General features: G+C 42.2%; 1 protein-coding gene across 5 annotated transcripts in view; it reads left to right on the top strand.

Moving 5' to 3' along the window:
• Positions 1-17,007, top strand: part of slc6a9 (solute carrier family 6 member 9) — a 215,385-nt gene that overhangs the window by 163,974 nt on the left and 34,404 nt on the right. For all 5 annotated transcript variants that reach the window (XM_068037010.1, XM_068037008.1, XM_068037007.1 and 2 more), the window contains 3 exons: positions 7,864-8,020; positions 13,806-13,937; positions 15,767-16,028. In XM_068037010.1, the coding sequence (XP_067893111.1) occupies positions 7,885-8,020; positions 13,806-13,937; positions 15,767-16,028 (530 nt within the window). In that variant the 5' untranslated portion in view covers positions 7,864-7,884. The remainder of the gene's footprint in view (positions 1-7,863; positions 8,021-13,805; positions 13,938-15,766; positions 16,029-17,007) is intronic.

The raw sequence follows: 17,007 nt of genomic DNA, 5'->3' as shown, positions 1-17,007 counted from the left end.
AGTCTCCGGAATGCTGCATTTTTTTCCCACCACCTGGAGTGCTATTGCTTCTCCTTCCTCTAGTACAATGTGGGTCAGATGTTATCACTGTGGGTGGCTTGACTGCCATTGTTTTACCATGTGATCCACACAGAGTTTAACAACTATAATATAAAAGTACATTTCAAAGATCTTTGTGGAAAGTTAGAATTCACGGTTTCAGAACACAAAGCAGCACTAAGTTCTGGCTGCTGGAAAGATACATTAAATGATGAGATTAGAGCCAGGATGAGGAGAATGACAAGAGATTGGCTAACCTAATTGGATCAGATTGCATAATTTGCTGACAATTTGGACAATATAGTTCATACTTTAGTTACCAGATTGTGTGTCAATGTTCAGCTGGTTCCAACTTCTGGTTTATTTTACTCTAATTTTGTTGGTGAGTTTTTGTACTGATCAAGATGAGGGATGTAAGTGCTGGGTAAATTAATATTTATCTACATGTTGCATCTCATCCTTAAATCAAACACTTTCAGCTCCATTATGGACTGGATACAAGGTGAAGCTCTTTATTGTTCACCAATGCTTCTTAGTCCCCTGACCTCAGAGAAGCACTATTTCCTACTCTCGAGCTGAGAAATTCCAGGGTTTTGTGGTCATAAGTCTGATACATTGGGAGAAGAGTGACAAGATTTTGTCATGGAAGACACATCCAATGGGAGTGCTCCTACCACTAGAACAGCACTAGGACTACAATTTCAAAGAGTTAACGTTACAGGTCAGTGACCCTTCGTCAGAACTGACAAATATTAGAAATGTAAAAGGTTCTAAGCAAGTAAAGCGGGGGTGGGGCAAGAAATAACAAAAGAGAAGGTGTTGATAGGCCAGGGTCACAGAGAATAACTGACCAGAAGGTCATGAAACAAAGGCAAATGGTATGTTAATGGCGTGCTGAACGACAAAGCGTTAGTACAGACAGGGTGTGAATTGACTGTAAAGCACAAAGCACTCCAAGCACAAACATTAAAAAAACCAAAACAGTGGGTAGGCACAGTAGAAACAAACTAATCAAACTGAAATAAAATATCCAAATAAAAAAGGAAAAAGAAAAAGAAAAAGACATTGGTATTCCTTGCTATGAAGCTGTTAAATAAACCTGCATATTATCTCAGACTGTCCAGCAGTATTCTTATGATTTTATTTTTAATCACTCATGTCACTTTCCATACCTTTTCTCTATTAATTGTTTCTATTTTCCAGAGATTCCCAGATTAGTCTGTACCCACATGGTTTATGACACCTTTGAAGCTGCTAAATATGGTGCTGCCATTGCTTTATGCTCCTGTTTATGTAGAGTCTGGTAAACTGTCCAGAGTAAGAATGCTATGGAGCATTTTATTATACTCAAAACGTACTGATATTGTACAAACTCCCATAACCAGACACGGTATGGACTATATAAATGAAGCAAACTGGAAAATCAGGCAGGGTCAGCGCACTAACAGCGAGCAGATGCTAACACACTTTCTACTACCCAGATGCAAGCCCCATCAAGAATCAGCAAATTACATTTGGATCGTTCTGCTTCCAAGGAAATTGGGGAAGTTTCCATTTTAAGTTCCAGTTAAAATATCTGCTTACTCTCCCCATGAATGCATGTACTGTTTTATGACCCCTGAGATTCCAGTGGGTTCACGGCTTTGTCTCTGGAACATTTTACAGATCATAATCACTTGGAAAGAGAGGGTTTGCTAACCTTATATTCAGTCTTGTTTTCTGTCAAGTTTGAAATGGCGCTCTCGAGTTGTGGGAACCCCACATGTAGGACAAGCTCTAATCCATATTGCAATTATCCATATGAAAGTCATGTCCCGGCTTTGCACTAGGCTGTTTTTCCTCTATATTAATTCCATTGTAAATTTGCAAAACCTTCTAACTGTTAATAAAAATGTGACACAATGCTATTATTATATATTATTGCACCCAGCACTATTCTCAATCTTGTTTGCAGCAACACTGCAACTTATTACCGACAGGCTCCCCCAAGATGTGGTAACACTGACATCTCACTTCTACCCAGACATCCACAAGAAAGAATCATCCTCGGGGAAGGGATTGCCGATGACGATGATAAATAAAAATATATAGATCATCTGCAAAAACAGAATGTACAGAATCACTCTCTACTAATGAATTTTGTAGTATCTACTGCCAATCCAGAACCAGTCGGTTGGATTCTTGTTCTCTAACATTGGTTCTTATACTCTTCAATACTTCACCCTACAGAATCATTCTGTGTGTGTGCAAATGCAAATAATGTATGGGCACCTAAAACTCCTAAGTGTGATAAGTTGGCTAAAGACTCAGGGCTGGGTTTTCGAACAATGCTGGGGCTAGGATCAGATGTAGATGGGGCTAAAAATTACCCTGGCGGGTAGCTGATCAGGTTCATTAGAGACTATTTGAGGCCAAATAAAGGAGACCCTTCCCCCCTGCCTGCCTAGGTGCAGGAGCAGCCACAGGTCGCCCCGGAGAGGGGCTTCTCCCACTCTCCACAGTGGTGGGCTGGCTGCTGAATGTACTTTTTAATTAAAGATTTTAAAAAGTTGGAGAGAGAGTACCTCTCTTACTTACCTTCCATTGCAGCCTGAAGCTCCTTTCAAGATGGAAGGCTTCTGATTGGTCCTCCTGCTTTGAGAGCCCGCCCACCATCCCTAATTGGACGGAGAACCTGTCTCTGAGCCAATTGAGGGGGGTGTGCCCTTGAAAATCACAATTAGTGACTGTTTCCTCTGGGGGCAGGTTTAGCACCCAGAAACAGTCTATTTCCCAACCCAAGAGGGAAAATCCAGTCGTCAGATTCCATAATCTGGCTTGGCATGTATTGGTAGTCACTTTGACACAAGAACATTTACCTCTCCATTGAACTTAATGCAATGCCAACTAATGTGGCTTTGAAATGGGCAGGAGCAGCAATGTACATTGGTACTGATTGGAACGCAATTGCCTGGGACTAAAGTTGCAAATGGATTAATTCTGCTCTTTCAGTTCACAAAGCAGCAATGTTTTGAGGTTCAGATGCTATTAATGGCTCATTGATGCATCACTGCGATAACACATTGTTGACTGTGCATTTTATATAAAATCAGCTGCTGGAAGGAGTTCTTTGAACCCAACCCATGCATGATATACTGTTTATATTTCAGTATAATTTTTTATGATGCCTCGCATGCATTTTCATTATAGTATAGCTGTTTTTTGGAAAAAAGGTCTTCTCAGCCAACTTTCTCATATCCTACAAGCATTGGCTCTTTGCTGGTTATGATTCCATGGATGTTAGTCACTCCTCAGTGCCTTGCTGAAGTGCCCATTCCTCATCATTGAGCCATGGGAGTGAGTGTCGGTAATTCTTGTATCACAGAGATAGCTGGGGCGGGGGAGGAGGGATGCAACTGATCCAACTGAACATCCTCCTGTTTTCACCTGGCTCCCATGTGTGGCACTTTCAACAATGGTCACAGAGAGGAGTTGGAATCCTGTCCATCTTTCAATTTCCTAACCAAGGTTAATTTAAGCACCTCTTTTAAAAAAAAAGTCAGGAACCTCCCAGTATCTGGGCTTGATCTACTCATTCAATAAACTCCCAGTATGTGGGCTTCAGTTCAGCACTCAATAAACTCCCTGGTCGCGAAATTCGGGTCCTTGGTGCTCAGTTTTTCAATGCTATGATGGCATTTTGCCGCCAACATGGCACACTTCTAGGGTGAGCAGCACTAGTTGTCATTTTAATGAGGGCATTAGCACGCATACATGGACTGTCTGCCAGAAGTATACAGAGTAGGCAGATTGTGATGTCAATCAGCATATAATGCTGAGTTGATGCCAGCACTGCCATTTTGGAGCTCAATGCTCCAGTTAACGCCCTCTCTTAACTACACACAGCAGAGCATGCATTCAGCATTAGGAAAGATCTGCTACAAGCCCTATTTTACAGGAATCAAGAACTACTTTCAGGTTAGTTGCTGATTGATTTCTACTGGCCGTTGCTGCAATTTTAGAATTATGGTGCTTTCTAGTGTTGTTTAAAGTTGCTAAAGTGTACAGGGCGTGGTGTGGCAAGTGCTGAAGGACTTTTTGCTGACCAAGTATTCTACACTAACTTCTTGCTCCAAATATGGGTGCAGTGATATACATGCCCCTTGGATGACAGCACAGCAGGGAGAATGAGCAGAGGCAAACAAAGCAGGACAAACTGCTGGAAGAGAGAGGAGAATGGGGGAAGAGACGGGCTGAGGTCATTTTCCACCCAGGATATCAGGGAGCAATTCCACTACCTCAACCTGAGTGAGGAGCAGTTTGCAAGAAATCTCCACTTCACTAAGGGCATCCTCACTGAAATCTGTCACCTACTAACCCACTGAGCTAAACTTCTTCCAAAGTCCCCCTCTGCCCTAGCCTTGAACTCACATCTTTCTCTAGTTTTTTTTCCTGTCTCTCTTCATGCCCTCTCCAAGCTCATCTTGTCCATGAGATCCCTTGTTCCCCTTGTTAATTGATATTGTTAACAGTTCTGTCTCCAGGTACTGTCCCTCTCTGCTTTTAAATCTGCTGTCATCACCCCTCTCCTCAAAAAAAAACCCTTGACCCCACCATTCTTGCAAACTACCGCCCAATCTCCGACCTCCCTTTCCTCTTCAAAGTCCTTGAACACGTTGTCATTTCCCAAATCCGTGCCTATCTTTTCTAGAACTCCATGTTTGAATCCCTCCAATCAGGTTTCTGCCCCTGACACAGTACTGAAATGGCTCTTAGTACTGTCCCAAATGACATCCTATGTGACTGGGACAAAGGTAAACTATCCCTCTCGACCTTCTCAACTCTTTGCAGCCTTCAACACCGTTGGCCACACCATCCTCCTCCATCACCTCTCCACTGCCATCCAGCTGGGTGAGATTGCTCTCGCCTGGTTCCATTGTTATCTATCTAATCATATCCAGAGTATCACTTCCAATGGCTTCTATTCCCACTCCCACACTATTACCTCTGGTCTCCCCTAAGGATCTATCCTTGGCCCCCTCCTATTTCTCATCTACATGCTGCTGCTCAGCGACATCATCCGAAAACACAGCATTAGTTTTCACGTGTAGGCTGACAACACCAGCACTTCCTCGGAAGCAATGGGTACAGGGTAATCCCACATCGTGATCCCCACATCCACTTTGGGGCCCGATCCAATTTGGTGGTCCCTGTATTTAGAGATCAATTCAAGACCGAGTGACTGCAGTAGTTTTTGGCACTTCTTTCTTCTGTCTCTAGTACTAATAACAGTGATGAAGTAGCGAATCCAATTAATTGTATTCCATACTCAGTGACTCACAATATATATAGACAAAAGTCAATGTAAGTTCAGAGCCAAACTCCATGAGAAGTAATATTTCACATCAGGTGGAGGCACTGATTCCTGCTCAGTGGGAGTCACTGATTACCAGTATGAAGCTATGGATGTTTATACTGTTTTCCTTTATGATTGCCAATTTGGAATGGAGATTGATTCCCCAGTCCATGCCAATCTAGTTCAGCCTTTTTGAATCTCATTGGCATCTATCTATTACTCTTAGTTTCCCACCTCCCCGCAGTGTTTCTCCCTTTCTTCACCTGAAGGTGATTTGGGCTGGCAACCCTTGCATATCTTGCACTAGTGGCCAGTTTTCATGTGTGAGGTTAGAGAGTACACATTGGTGGGCAATTGGACCATAATTGCACAGTGCAATCCAAGTATTTAGCTGGGGTTGAGAAAAGTTATTTACTTTCTAACCTTTCTTATTGTGGAGGTGAAATGTTTCCATGCTGTAGGAGGGCAAAGAATAGCAAAGACAAATAGTGACTTAACAAGGCTACATGTGATGGTACAATAGCATTATTAGATTCTGGTCATGATTTTCTGGCAATAAGTTACTCTGTGCACCAAAACCAAGCAACGAATGTGTTGGACTGGTTCCATTTGCTATTGAAAAGCTGGCCACTGAGAACAATGGCCGTGTGCACAATGCTGGATACTCTGTAGTGGAGCTGTGGAATTGTTTGTAACAAACTAATTCTGTATCTCGGACTGCAAAATCTCACATGTAACTCCTTTTGTCTGGATTCAAATTCCACGCACTCCAATGAAAATAAAAGCACTGATTCATTGATGCTGACATTCTAACAAAGGGCTACATTGTTTTACTTAACATAACAAAGATTATCTTTTGTTAATCCTACTTTGTGGAGTTTACAGAGACACAAATTCTGCTACTGTAGCAGCTGCCTTCAGCTTTGCTTTTTAGTTTTTCCTGAGGTTTATTTTCTCTCAAAGATGGTGTCACATAATGAGATACGGTTTCACGGGAGCTGGCACCCACTACCACCTTCAGCAGTGGTTATCTTCAGATGTGAGCATAGACAGATTGTCATTGGGCTATTCAACTACAGAGGGGATAATAATGTCCATACCAGCACGTTTTTCAGCAGGGGTCACTAGATAACAGCCAGGGGAAAAAACTGATATTTTCACCCTTAAATCCTTGAGGGTCACCCTCACCACCCCCCCCCCCCCCCCCCCCCCCTCCACCTGACGCCCAAACTGAAATCAGCTAACTCACTTTTGTCACAAGTTTGAGAAGAAATTTGGGACACATGTCTGAGATTTTTTTCCCGTTGACTGTGTGAACTTTCCCTCATGCACATCAAACACAGTTCAAGATTGAAACTGAATTAAAAGCAAAATACTGCAGATGCTGGAAATCTGAAATAAAAACAAGAAATGCTGGAAATACTCAGCAGGTCTGGCAGCATCATGGAGAGAGAAGGAGAGTTAACATTTCAAGTCAGTGACCCTTCATCAGAACTGACAAATATTAGAAATGTAAAAGGTTTTAAGAAAGTAAAGCGGGGGTGGGGCAAGAGATAACAAAAGAGTAGGCGTTGATAGGACAAGGTCACAGAGAATAACTGGCCAGAAGGTGATGGAACAAAGGCAAATGGTATGTTAATGGTGTGCTGAAAGACAAAACGTTAGTACAGAGAGGGTGCTAATTGACGGTAAAATTAACAGCCCTGGCCCCCAGCAGAAACATGAAAAAAACAGAGGGTAGGCACAGTAGAAACAAACTAAATAAAATAAAATAAAGTAAACAAAGAAAAAGTAACTAAAATTAAAATGGAGGACCCGTCATGTTCTGAAATTATTGAACTCTGTGTTCAGTCTGGCAGGCTGTAGCATGCCTAATAGGACCCGTCATGTTCTGAAATTATTGAACTCTGTGTTCAGTCTGGCAGGCTGTAGCATGCCTAATCTGTAAATGAGGTGCTGTTCCTCGAGCTTGCATTGATTGCAACTGAAACCTTCCTGATCTGTATGGCAGTTTATCACACCCTGCAGTTGCATTATCTACTGAACCACTGGAAGATCCCATTTATTAATTCTGATTCTACTGTCATTTTCTTTTAACTCGCTTCATGGTTACATACAATGGTGCTGTGTAACAGGCTACTGAGGAGGGTGCAAAACTAGTTCTGGGTTGACTCAGCCTGTGATGGTGCTAGATAAAGATCAGACATTTCAACTCAGGAAGGAGAGAGAAGCAGAGAAACAAATTCACAACAAGACATTTTTGTCCATTTCTTGGAGGCTGACTAACGAGTGACATCAGCAGAGGACTGGGAGTGGGTAGCCTGTGGTTAGAGATGATGGCATGTAGGACAGCTGGCCACGGAGACTTTGAAAGAAGAAAATAAGTATATTAAAATTGAACTAATTTTATATTTTAGTGGCAGTGTGCTAGAAAGTATGACTGGGATTACCTCCAGAACACTGATAATTTTATTTGAACTTGTTTGCAGAATGGTGCTATTCCAGGTGAGATGGTGAAGAAAGATGAAAACGTGAAACGTGGGAACTGGTCCAATCAGATAGAGTTCATTCTGACCAGTGTTGGATATGCTGTAGGTCTTGGAAATGTCTGGAGGTTCCCTTACCTGTGCTACAGGAATGGTGGAGGTATGTAAAATTTCTGTAATTTTCGATGTGTGAGTGTGTGTCCTGTTGTGAGTATGGGCTGGATTTCAAGAGCGGTGGCAAGCGTGCCATATGCCGATCTCATGCATGGTGCCAGTCGGGGCGGCACGCTGCTCCCAATCTCATGGAGGGGGCGGCTTTCTGACCCGGCAATGCCTCAGCTGCCTGTGCACAGGCGCTGGTGCCATTTTTAAAGGGCAGCCAGCTCTGCTGGTCAATTTGAGGTTTTAAAGATACCCCCCCCCCCCCTAAAATTTATTAAATAAATTTCTAACTCACCTTTCCCACCCCCCAATAACAATTACATTAACTATTTGCCCTCCGCCCCTCCCTAAAACACTTACCTTTCAAATCTGACACTCCTCCCACAGACTGCACAAAGTTTGAAGTTCACCCCTTCCCACCATCCCCTACACCCATTACGTTTATTTGACCCCTTTCCTCCCCGCCCCCGCCCCACCCACTCCGGCGCTGAAATTCTTAACTCTACCCCCTTCCCCACCTGTTGCACGCCAGCTTTCCCCAGACGAGGAATTGAAGACATGGGAGTGCCAGTTGCCGCGGGCTGGAAGATTGAAGGTAAGTCTCCATTTAAATTTATGCATGTGATTAAAACTTGAAATCCAGGTCCCATCGCCTGGGGGCGGGGGGGGGAGGGTGGGGCCAAGGAGTCTCACCACCACCGGGCCCTCTCGACATCAGGCTCCGTGGCGGACCACTGCTGGCCCCATCTTTCAACCCCCCGCCATGGAGAATGATGTCAAAGGCTTGATAAAATCCAGCCCTCTGTCTGTGTTTGTGTGTCTGTGAGTATGTGTGTTTATGTGTATGTATGTGTGCATGTGTGAATTTGCATATGCGTATGTTTTGTGTGTATGTGTGTTTACACGTGTGCGCGTGTATCAGGTATACTATATATAAAGCATGTTCTACTCCATTCCTCCCTCACCACCAGCATGCAGGTATCCATGGAGATGCCCAGAGCCTGAGGGGCAAATGGGAAGGGGAGCACAGCTTGGACTTATTCGCTCCCTAATGTTTCTCGTCCTCCCTTGTGGAGAAATCAGAGCCTCCAAGCAGCTCCCACAATGGCATGGTTAAGGTTAGAAACTTGCCATGAACATAAGTGAGAGTCAAACCTTATCTTTCCATTCCATGGCACATTGCACTGCAGGTCTGACTGAATAATACTTGGTAATATCATACCTTGTAGCTAACTGTACTGTAGTCCCTGGATTCCAGTAGCTTCCTGAATCCAAAGAGTTAATCTGAATCATAAACAGTCAACTGAGCCCTAATTCTGTATCACCAATTCAATGTGCTCAATGTCCTGGGAAAATTTTATATGATACATTTCTGTTGAACATTCCCAATTTATATTTGCTCACCTCTATAAAATGCAGGCCTTTTTGATTACAATCTCTACAAACTCCTTCCACTCTTCTCCGCAGTTATTTTATATTTCCAAAAAGCCACTTATACATCAGCAGAAATACACACTAGACTGCCTACTTTTCTTTCACCAGTGGTTGGCTCAATTGTACAAAGAAGCTAAAAATTGAAGTATCAATTTAAAAAATACAGACAGGGTAAATGTCACTATGAAATAAAATCTAAAACCATCAGTTGCATAAAAGACTTTCCTATGTAACCCATTGCCAAGTTAGTCTCTTTTACTCACTCTATTTTTTGTGAAACTTCCTTCTTTTACCTGTATCACGTTGCCAGGTGTATTATTTTCTGGACATTTCCAATAAAGTGTTATTTTCTCCATATCACAGAATCAGGTGTCTGTTATTCTCATTGTGTCACATTTGCAGATGTCTGTTATTCTCATTGTCTCACATTCTCAGATATCTGCTGTCATGGTGTCATATTCTCAGCTGTCTGTTATTCTCAGTCTAACACATTGCCAGGTGTATTATTTTCTGGACATTTCCAATAAAGTATTATTTTCTCTGTATCCTAGAAACGCGTGTCTGTTATTCTCATTGTGTCACATTCTCAGCTGTCTATTATTCTCAGTGTGTCACATTCTCAGTCTGACGCATTCTCATTTTGTCATATTCTCAGTGTGACATTCTCAGATGTCTGTTCTCAGTGTGACACAATCTCAGTGTGACACCTTCTCAGATGTCTGTTCCTAGTGTGTCACATTCTCATTGTTACACAATCTCAGATGTCTGTTCTTAGTGTGACAATTTCTCAGTGTGTCACATTCTCAGATGTCTCGTTGTCTGTGTCTCATATTTTCAGTGTGACACTATCATTTTGTCACATCCTAAGGTGTTTGTTCTCAATCTGTCATGTTCTCAGATGTTTGTTATTCACAATGTGTCAACATTTTCAGGTATCTGTTATTCTAAGTCTAGCATATTATCAGATATCTGTTCTTGAGTGTCTGTATTTAGTAATTAATATTTAGGCTGAAGGAACTAGGGCTCTTTTCCTGAGAAAAGAAAACACTGAGGGATAACTTGATAGAGGTCTTTAAGATTATGGAAGGGCTTGATTGGGTAAATGTAGAGAAGATGTTTTCACTTGTGGGAGAATGCAAAACTAGGGGTCAAAACTAAGGGTGGTGCAGTGGTTAGCACCACAGCCTCAGCTCCAGCGACCTGGGTTTGGTTTTGGGTACTGCCTGTGTGGAGTTTGCAAGTTCTCCTTGTGACCACATGGGGTTTCCTCCGGGTGCTCCGGTTTCCTCCCACATGCCAAAGACTTGCGGGTTGATAGGTAAATTGGCCATTGTAAAAATTACCCCTAGTGAAGGTAGGTGGTAGGAGAATTGAGGGAAAAGTTGGGATGTGAGAGGGAAAATGGGGTTATTGTAGGATTAGTATAAATGGGTCGTTGATAGTCAGCGCAGACTCGGTGGGCCAAAGGGCCTGTTTTGGTGCTGTATCTCTCTATGATTCTAAATATAAGATAGTCATCCTAATAATTCCAATAAGGAATTCAAGAGAAACCTCTTTACCCAGAGGATGGTAAGAATGTGAGGAGCTGTTGCAGTGAATAGCATAGATGCATTTAAGGGGAAATTAAATAAGCACAAAAGAGCGGAAGGAATAGGATATACTGATAGGATTAGATGAACATGGGTGGGAGGAGACTGGTCTGGTGTAGAGCATAAACCCTAGCACAGACCGGTTGGGCCAAACAACCTGTTTCTATGCTGTAGATGGTATGTAACTGTATGTAACACATTCTCTGGTATCTGTTATTCACAGTCTAACATATTTCCAAACACCTGTTATTCTCTGTGTAAAACTTACTGTAACACATTATCAGATGTCTGTTACTCTCTGGAAATTTTCGAGAATCTATATTTTTCCGTGTGTCACGAGTATCTGTAATTCTTTACATATCATATTCATAACTGTTTTTCTGCATGTAACACATTGCCGGCTACTTTTTTTCTGTTGGAAGTGTGATACCTGTGTTATCCCAGATTTATGCGATACCAGTGTGAATGTGTAATATTAAGGAGGTACTGTTCACATTTATTTTCATTTATAAATCCATTATTTCTGCAGTCTTAATTAAGTTTGGTGAGTTGGAGCACAAGTGATCCACTTTCTGGTGATTAGTGGGCTATAATGGACTCATTTTGGAATATCTAAGCAAACATTGCCATCAAGAAAGAATTCCTCAAATTTATTGAAATAAAAATGTAATATGTAATATATTGAAAATATCTCTCATTAAGAACAATAGTACCAAAACTGTTGCAAAAGAGCAAAATGGTCCAAAGCTTCTTCCCCTTTACTCCAGTGCAGAAGAAACTCCCTTTGCATCCATTTTGAAAGGGCTTTATAGGAAAAAAGTCCAACCCTGTGCAAATCTCCCAGAAATATGTCCTGAAGTCATTTAAATATCTTTGCAGCCAAATTGTGACCTTAGTGAGAGTGCAGTCTAATCCTGGCAAAATAATCAGGTACAAAACATGTCCAAGACTTGATCCTTTTTTTGATTAATCTGCAGTTGCTCAACTGAGTACAGATTAACCAAAATTAAATCTACCTCATGCTAATATATGCCACTTGTAGAACTAAACAACCTAATAAATGTAAAAAAGTTTGCATTCTTTGTCAGCCATGTTGATCATAAATATTACTTGTAACATTCTACTTTGTAGGTTGAATTACACCAAACAGCCTCTTATGTTGAATTAAAACTTGATTTTATCTAAGGAAATGACGGGGACTACTAAAATAGACAGCAAACTTTTCTCTTCTATATTTGATTCCAAGAAAGGTTTCAAACCAATATTTAATTGGATGAATTTTACAAGGAGCTCTACTAGCACTACACAGTCTCAGTACTACAGGGTACTGAATGTCTGGTGTAAAATTGGGCATGCAATCCAGATTCACTGCACAGCACATATTGCTGCACATGGTTTCAGGGAATATAGGGCTGTACTGCAGGCAAACTTAAACTTCAATAACATTGCATATTTAGCAAAATTAGCTCTCATGCTAATTTTCATGATCTTAGGCAAGGCTTCACCCATGGCCACATGAAGTGGAAGCATTGGAAATCTTACTTGGCTTCTTAAGGGGTTATTGTTTGAGTTGTTGTTTAAAGTGCTTGATATTTTAAGCATTTGAAGTTGCATTATGCAGCATTTTGTTCAATGGTTTTCTGCAGGGTAGTCCACCATTTTTACCAATGTCTATTATTCATTGTTGCTGTTGCTATTTAAATAACACCATACAAAATGGTGAGGGTGGGAATTCATTTGGGGCTTCCTTTAGCATTTACAGGATTTAGATGTAGAGTTCCTGAGGACTCAACGAATGTAGATGCAACAACACCTGAGGTGTTTTGTCCAGAGCCATCCCACCACTTATGTTTATAGACACCACCCCCACCCACATGCACTTTGATGTGTCACTTCACAAGGCAGCTTGTCACAGCATTGCACTATGTTAAAGTTAGCTGCTAGGATTAGCTGAAGTGGGGTGGGCAGTGATTCATGTGGAGCATAAGCACCAGCACAGACCAGTTGAGCCGAATGGCCATGCTGTACGTTCTGTGCAATCTACTGAAGGTGACCTACTGACTGTATCTGAGACAGAGCAACCCTTCCCATAGAAGTGAAGGCTACCAACGCATAAAGCTTTCATGCTACAGAATCCCAAACAACTGCAGGAGACAACTGCCAAAACAGGCAGTCTCTCCATTGGTAGATGAATATTGCATTGGGGTCTTGTGCATTTCATAGGACGTGCCGATGTGCATACCTTAATGAGGCACCCACGTGATACAGGCTCTGGTCACCCATTTCCAGGTCCAGTTGGAAATGGTAGTGGGCGGCTCGTGAGCAGAAACAGAACGGTCAGCTCAGTGACGCAATTTTTATCTGCACCACTGTCCCATTCCTGCCCCATGGAGACGGTGAAAATCGGCTGCTGGAGATTCAGCATGAATGCATCAAATTAGCCTAAGTATGAATATAGTAACTTTCTAATTTGCACATCTATGTAGTTTTTTTTTAAACAGATAACTATTATTTAGCTTACATTAAACATCAGAACTATTGACATAATTAGCCGAATGAAACATAACTACCCCAACCTATCACATTATTCATCATTGCCATTATGCAACCTGAACAGGCAGCTATAAGTTTAGAGTTAGGTTTAACCACTGTTGTGTTCTTGGCTAAAGGAACATTCCAATCTGAAACTGAGGTTTAGTACAAGCTGTTCTTAGACATACTGACTGTACAGTCTGTAATGATGGGTCTTTTCTTTTAAAGGTGCATTTATGTTTCCCTATATCATCATGCTGGTCTTCTGCGGTATTCCTCTTTTTTTTCTGGAGCTTTCCTTTGGACAGTTCACCAGCCAAGGCTGCCTTGGTGTGTGGAGGGTTAACCCTATGTTCAAAGGTAAGAAGATCCATTTCAAAAATCACCTTGCTGTACAACAAGGGAATGGATAGGCAGCACGAGAAAGCTGGAGACGGGAATGTAACTTAAGAAGCATCTGCATTTAAAGGATTTTGGAAGAATTTCCAAGCAGACTCTGGAGTCCTGTGTCTGGAACTCAAATTAAATGCTGTCAGGGAATATTTTGTACTGTAGTAAGATGTAATATCTGCAGCAATTTTTATTTATGTAACTACAAGCACCAATTGTGTCGCAATCAAATGTATATAAGTTTACTAGGACAAGTCTTTTTAAAATGATCATTATCGTAATGTTTTGTCACATATTTGTTAAATTATATTGCAGGAATGTGGGGGAGACATATTAAAGAGTAACTGTTATTTTTATGAAAACCAAACTATTCCAAACAATTATGAGTCCAGTATCCTGTAAATTGATCAGACTTTTCACGTTCATCACATATTTTTGTTGTATTTTCTAGCTGTTCTCCTTGTGCTTTTTATTTCCTGTATGTTCATTCATGCTAACCCACCAGGAAAATAAACAGTGGGGTTGATTTTAACAGCACCCTACATCCCTCCACCCCCAGCGAGAATGGTGCTTGGGAGGGGTTAACAGGTTCAGTCCATTTATCGGCCTCAGGATGTGCCATCCCCACCTGGCAACATCTTATCTTCAACGACTTTGAAGTCGGCCAAGGCTCCCGCTGCAGGCAAAATGTGGGCATAATTTAAATGTAAGAGTCGGGCCCTGATGACAACATTGGTACCACAATGTGCTTGTAACAATGATTCGGGGTGAGGCCTGCCCCTGTCCAAGCCACCAGAGAAACCTTCCAGAGTGACTGGAACGGGCCAGGATAAGGAACATTTCTGATTGTTCGGAGGAACAGGAAGAAATCTCAGTGTGTCTCTTGGCCCGGCCCTCCCTCTCAAACTCCACCCCCCCCCCCCCCCCCCCACCCCACACAGACATTAGTTTGGGACCCCACCCCCCAGCCTTGGGCATTTACCTTATTCTGGGGCCCATTCCCCCAGGCCCCAGTGGTGGCAGGCTCCCACCTCAATTCCCACTCCCACTCAACCAGGCCACCCCCTCCCTGGACTCCCCAGGTGCACTTCCCACATTAGGAATCGTGCACTATACCTGCTCCCCTCCACGACCACCATCCCCGCATTAAATTCAGGGCCAATTTAATGTGCCTGAAGCAGATTCTATACTTGTTTGTATTTGTGTGCATATAGAAAATATCTTGATCTCAAGTCATATGATAATGTGTAGAAATCATTCTTTGTCTTTACTGCTGTTCCTGATTACCTGCTCAGTCTAGTTGCTTCTCAGGTTATCCCTGCATTGTTTCATTATGTTTTTAGTTTCTCATTAGTAAAGTTTATAGCTTTTGTTAAACTTTGATCTGATCATTGTGAAGGATATCTATGGTCAGGAATGGCACAATTTTCTACTTGCCCTAAAAACCCACACATCAAAGCTGCCACAATTCAGAACTGTGATACTAAATTGACACCCTCATCCCAAGAGCCACAAAGATGAAGATTTCTACTGTGCATTATATGTGACAAAATTGTCAAGTGCACTCCCTAAAAATAGAGTCTACAATTTTGTTACACATGGTACACAGAGGAAATCTTCCTCCAAGGACAGATATAGCTGACCTGAGGTGAAGGCTCAGCTTTGCCAAGAACATTTTCCAAGAACTGAAATCTTTGCTTCAATGAGCATAACATTTCCCAACAGAAACAAGAAACTAAACAACCCTGAGATGTACAAAATAGAATTGTTTGACTTGTATTCCTTATTCTTGTGAACAGGAGTAGGGTATGGGATGATGGTTGTGTCTACATACATTGGGATCTACTACAATGTGGTTATTTGCATCGCCTTCTACTACTTCTTCTCCTCCATGACTACACTTTTGCCATGGACATACTGCAATAACGAGTGGAACTTGGATGACTGCAGTAGCATGCTGAACCCCAACAGAACTGCCAACATCAGTGATCTGTCACAAAACATCTCAACATTGCTGAACCAAACTGTAAAGCGGACCAGTCCTAGTGAGGAGTACTGGAAGTAAGAGCAGCCTTTCCAGTTAAGAACAATGTATTGCTATGGGACTTTTATGTCAGCGAAAGCTTGCATTATTACTGTTATTTATTTCCAATTCTGTCCTCTGCTGAATGCAATGGCTTACAAATTGGGCACAATTCCATGGGCATTAGCAGTCGTTTGGTTCCTCACGCATATAAACTGTCTGTGTTTAGTGTCAAAGTTGGAAAATCTATGATAGGTCCCATCCGAGTATTAGTGCTGGTAGGCCCATTGGCAACCTCTGCCCCGGACCCTAGCAGACTTCCCAGTGTCCAGGGGAGATTTGTTCATTAATTTGCTTATGGTGGTCACCAGTGCCACTAGGGGCATATCTAGGGCACCCGCAAGGAAGGAAACCTGGTTAAAGTGTACTTTGGGGGTTGCAGTGGGGGAATGGGGGTATGGCACTCCTCTCCTCCAACAGGAGAAATTGCTGTACCCTTTATAGAAAGAAAAATATTGTCTCTTGAATATTCATGATTCCTGGTCACAATTCCAGCCTGGACCCTCCCTGTATTTTCCACATCTGCCATTCGTTGGTAAGGTCAGCTGAGACTACTCTGCCATCCACTTAGGGCTGCGAAAACTGGAACTCCTCATATAGGAAATCTCCATCCCCCGGCTGGGCACTAACAGGCCAATTGGAATCCTTGATGTATGGCCCAGATCTGGCATATCTGAGTCCCAGTCTAATTTCCAGCCCTTCCAGCAGAATGCCACCAAAGTTGAGGCAGGGAGTATGACGAAAGATTTTCAGGGTCTAAGTGTCAGTCAGCTTATTCACTCATGGGACTGTTCACTCAACACAACTGTGCCCAATCCTGTCCTCGTGATGCACATACGTGGGCAAAGATCATGGATGCCTATCATGAACCAGAATCCTGGCTAACTTTCTTCCCCTTCCTAGCCTGGAGGAATTGAGTCTAATTGTCATGTCATTCCCACTCACTGCTCAAGCTGA

Source organism: Heterodontus francisci, chromosome 8, assembly GCF_036365525.1.
Source record: "Heterodontus francisci isolate sHetFra1 chromosome 8, sHetFra1.hap1, whole genome shotgun sequence".
NCBI classification, from domain to species: domain Eukaryota; kingdom Metazoa; phylum Chordata; class Chondrichthyes; order Heterodontiformes; family Heterodontidae; genus Heterodontus; species Heterodontus francisci.
The sequence above is the reverse complement of the archived record's forward strand: the minus strand, read 5'-3'. Positions and strand labels throughout refer to the sequence as shown.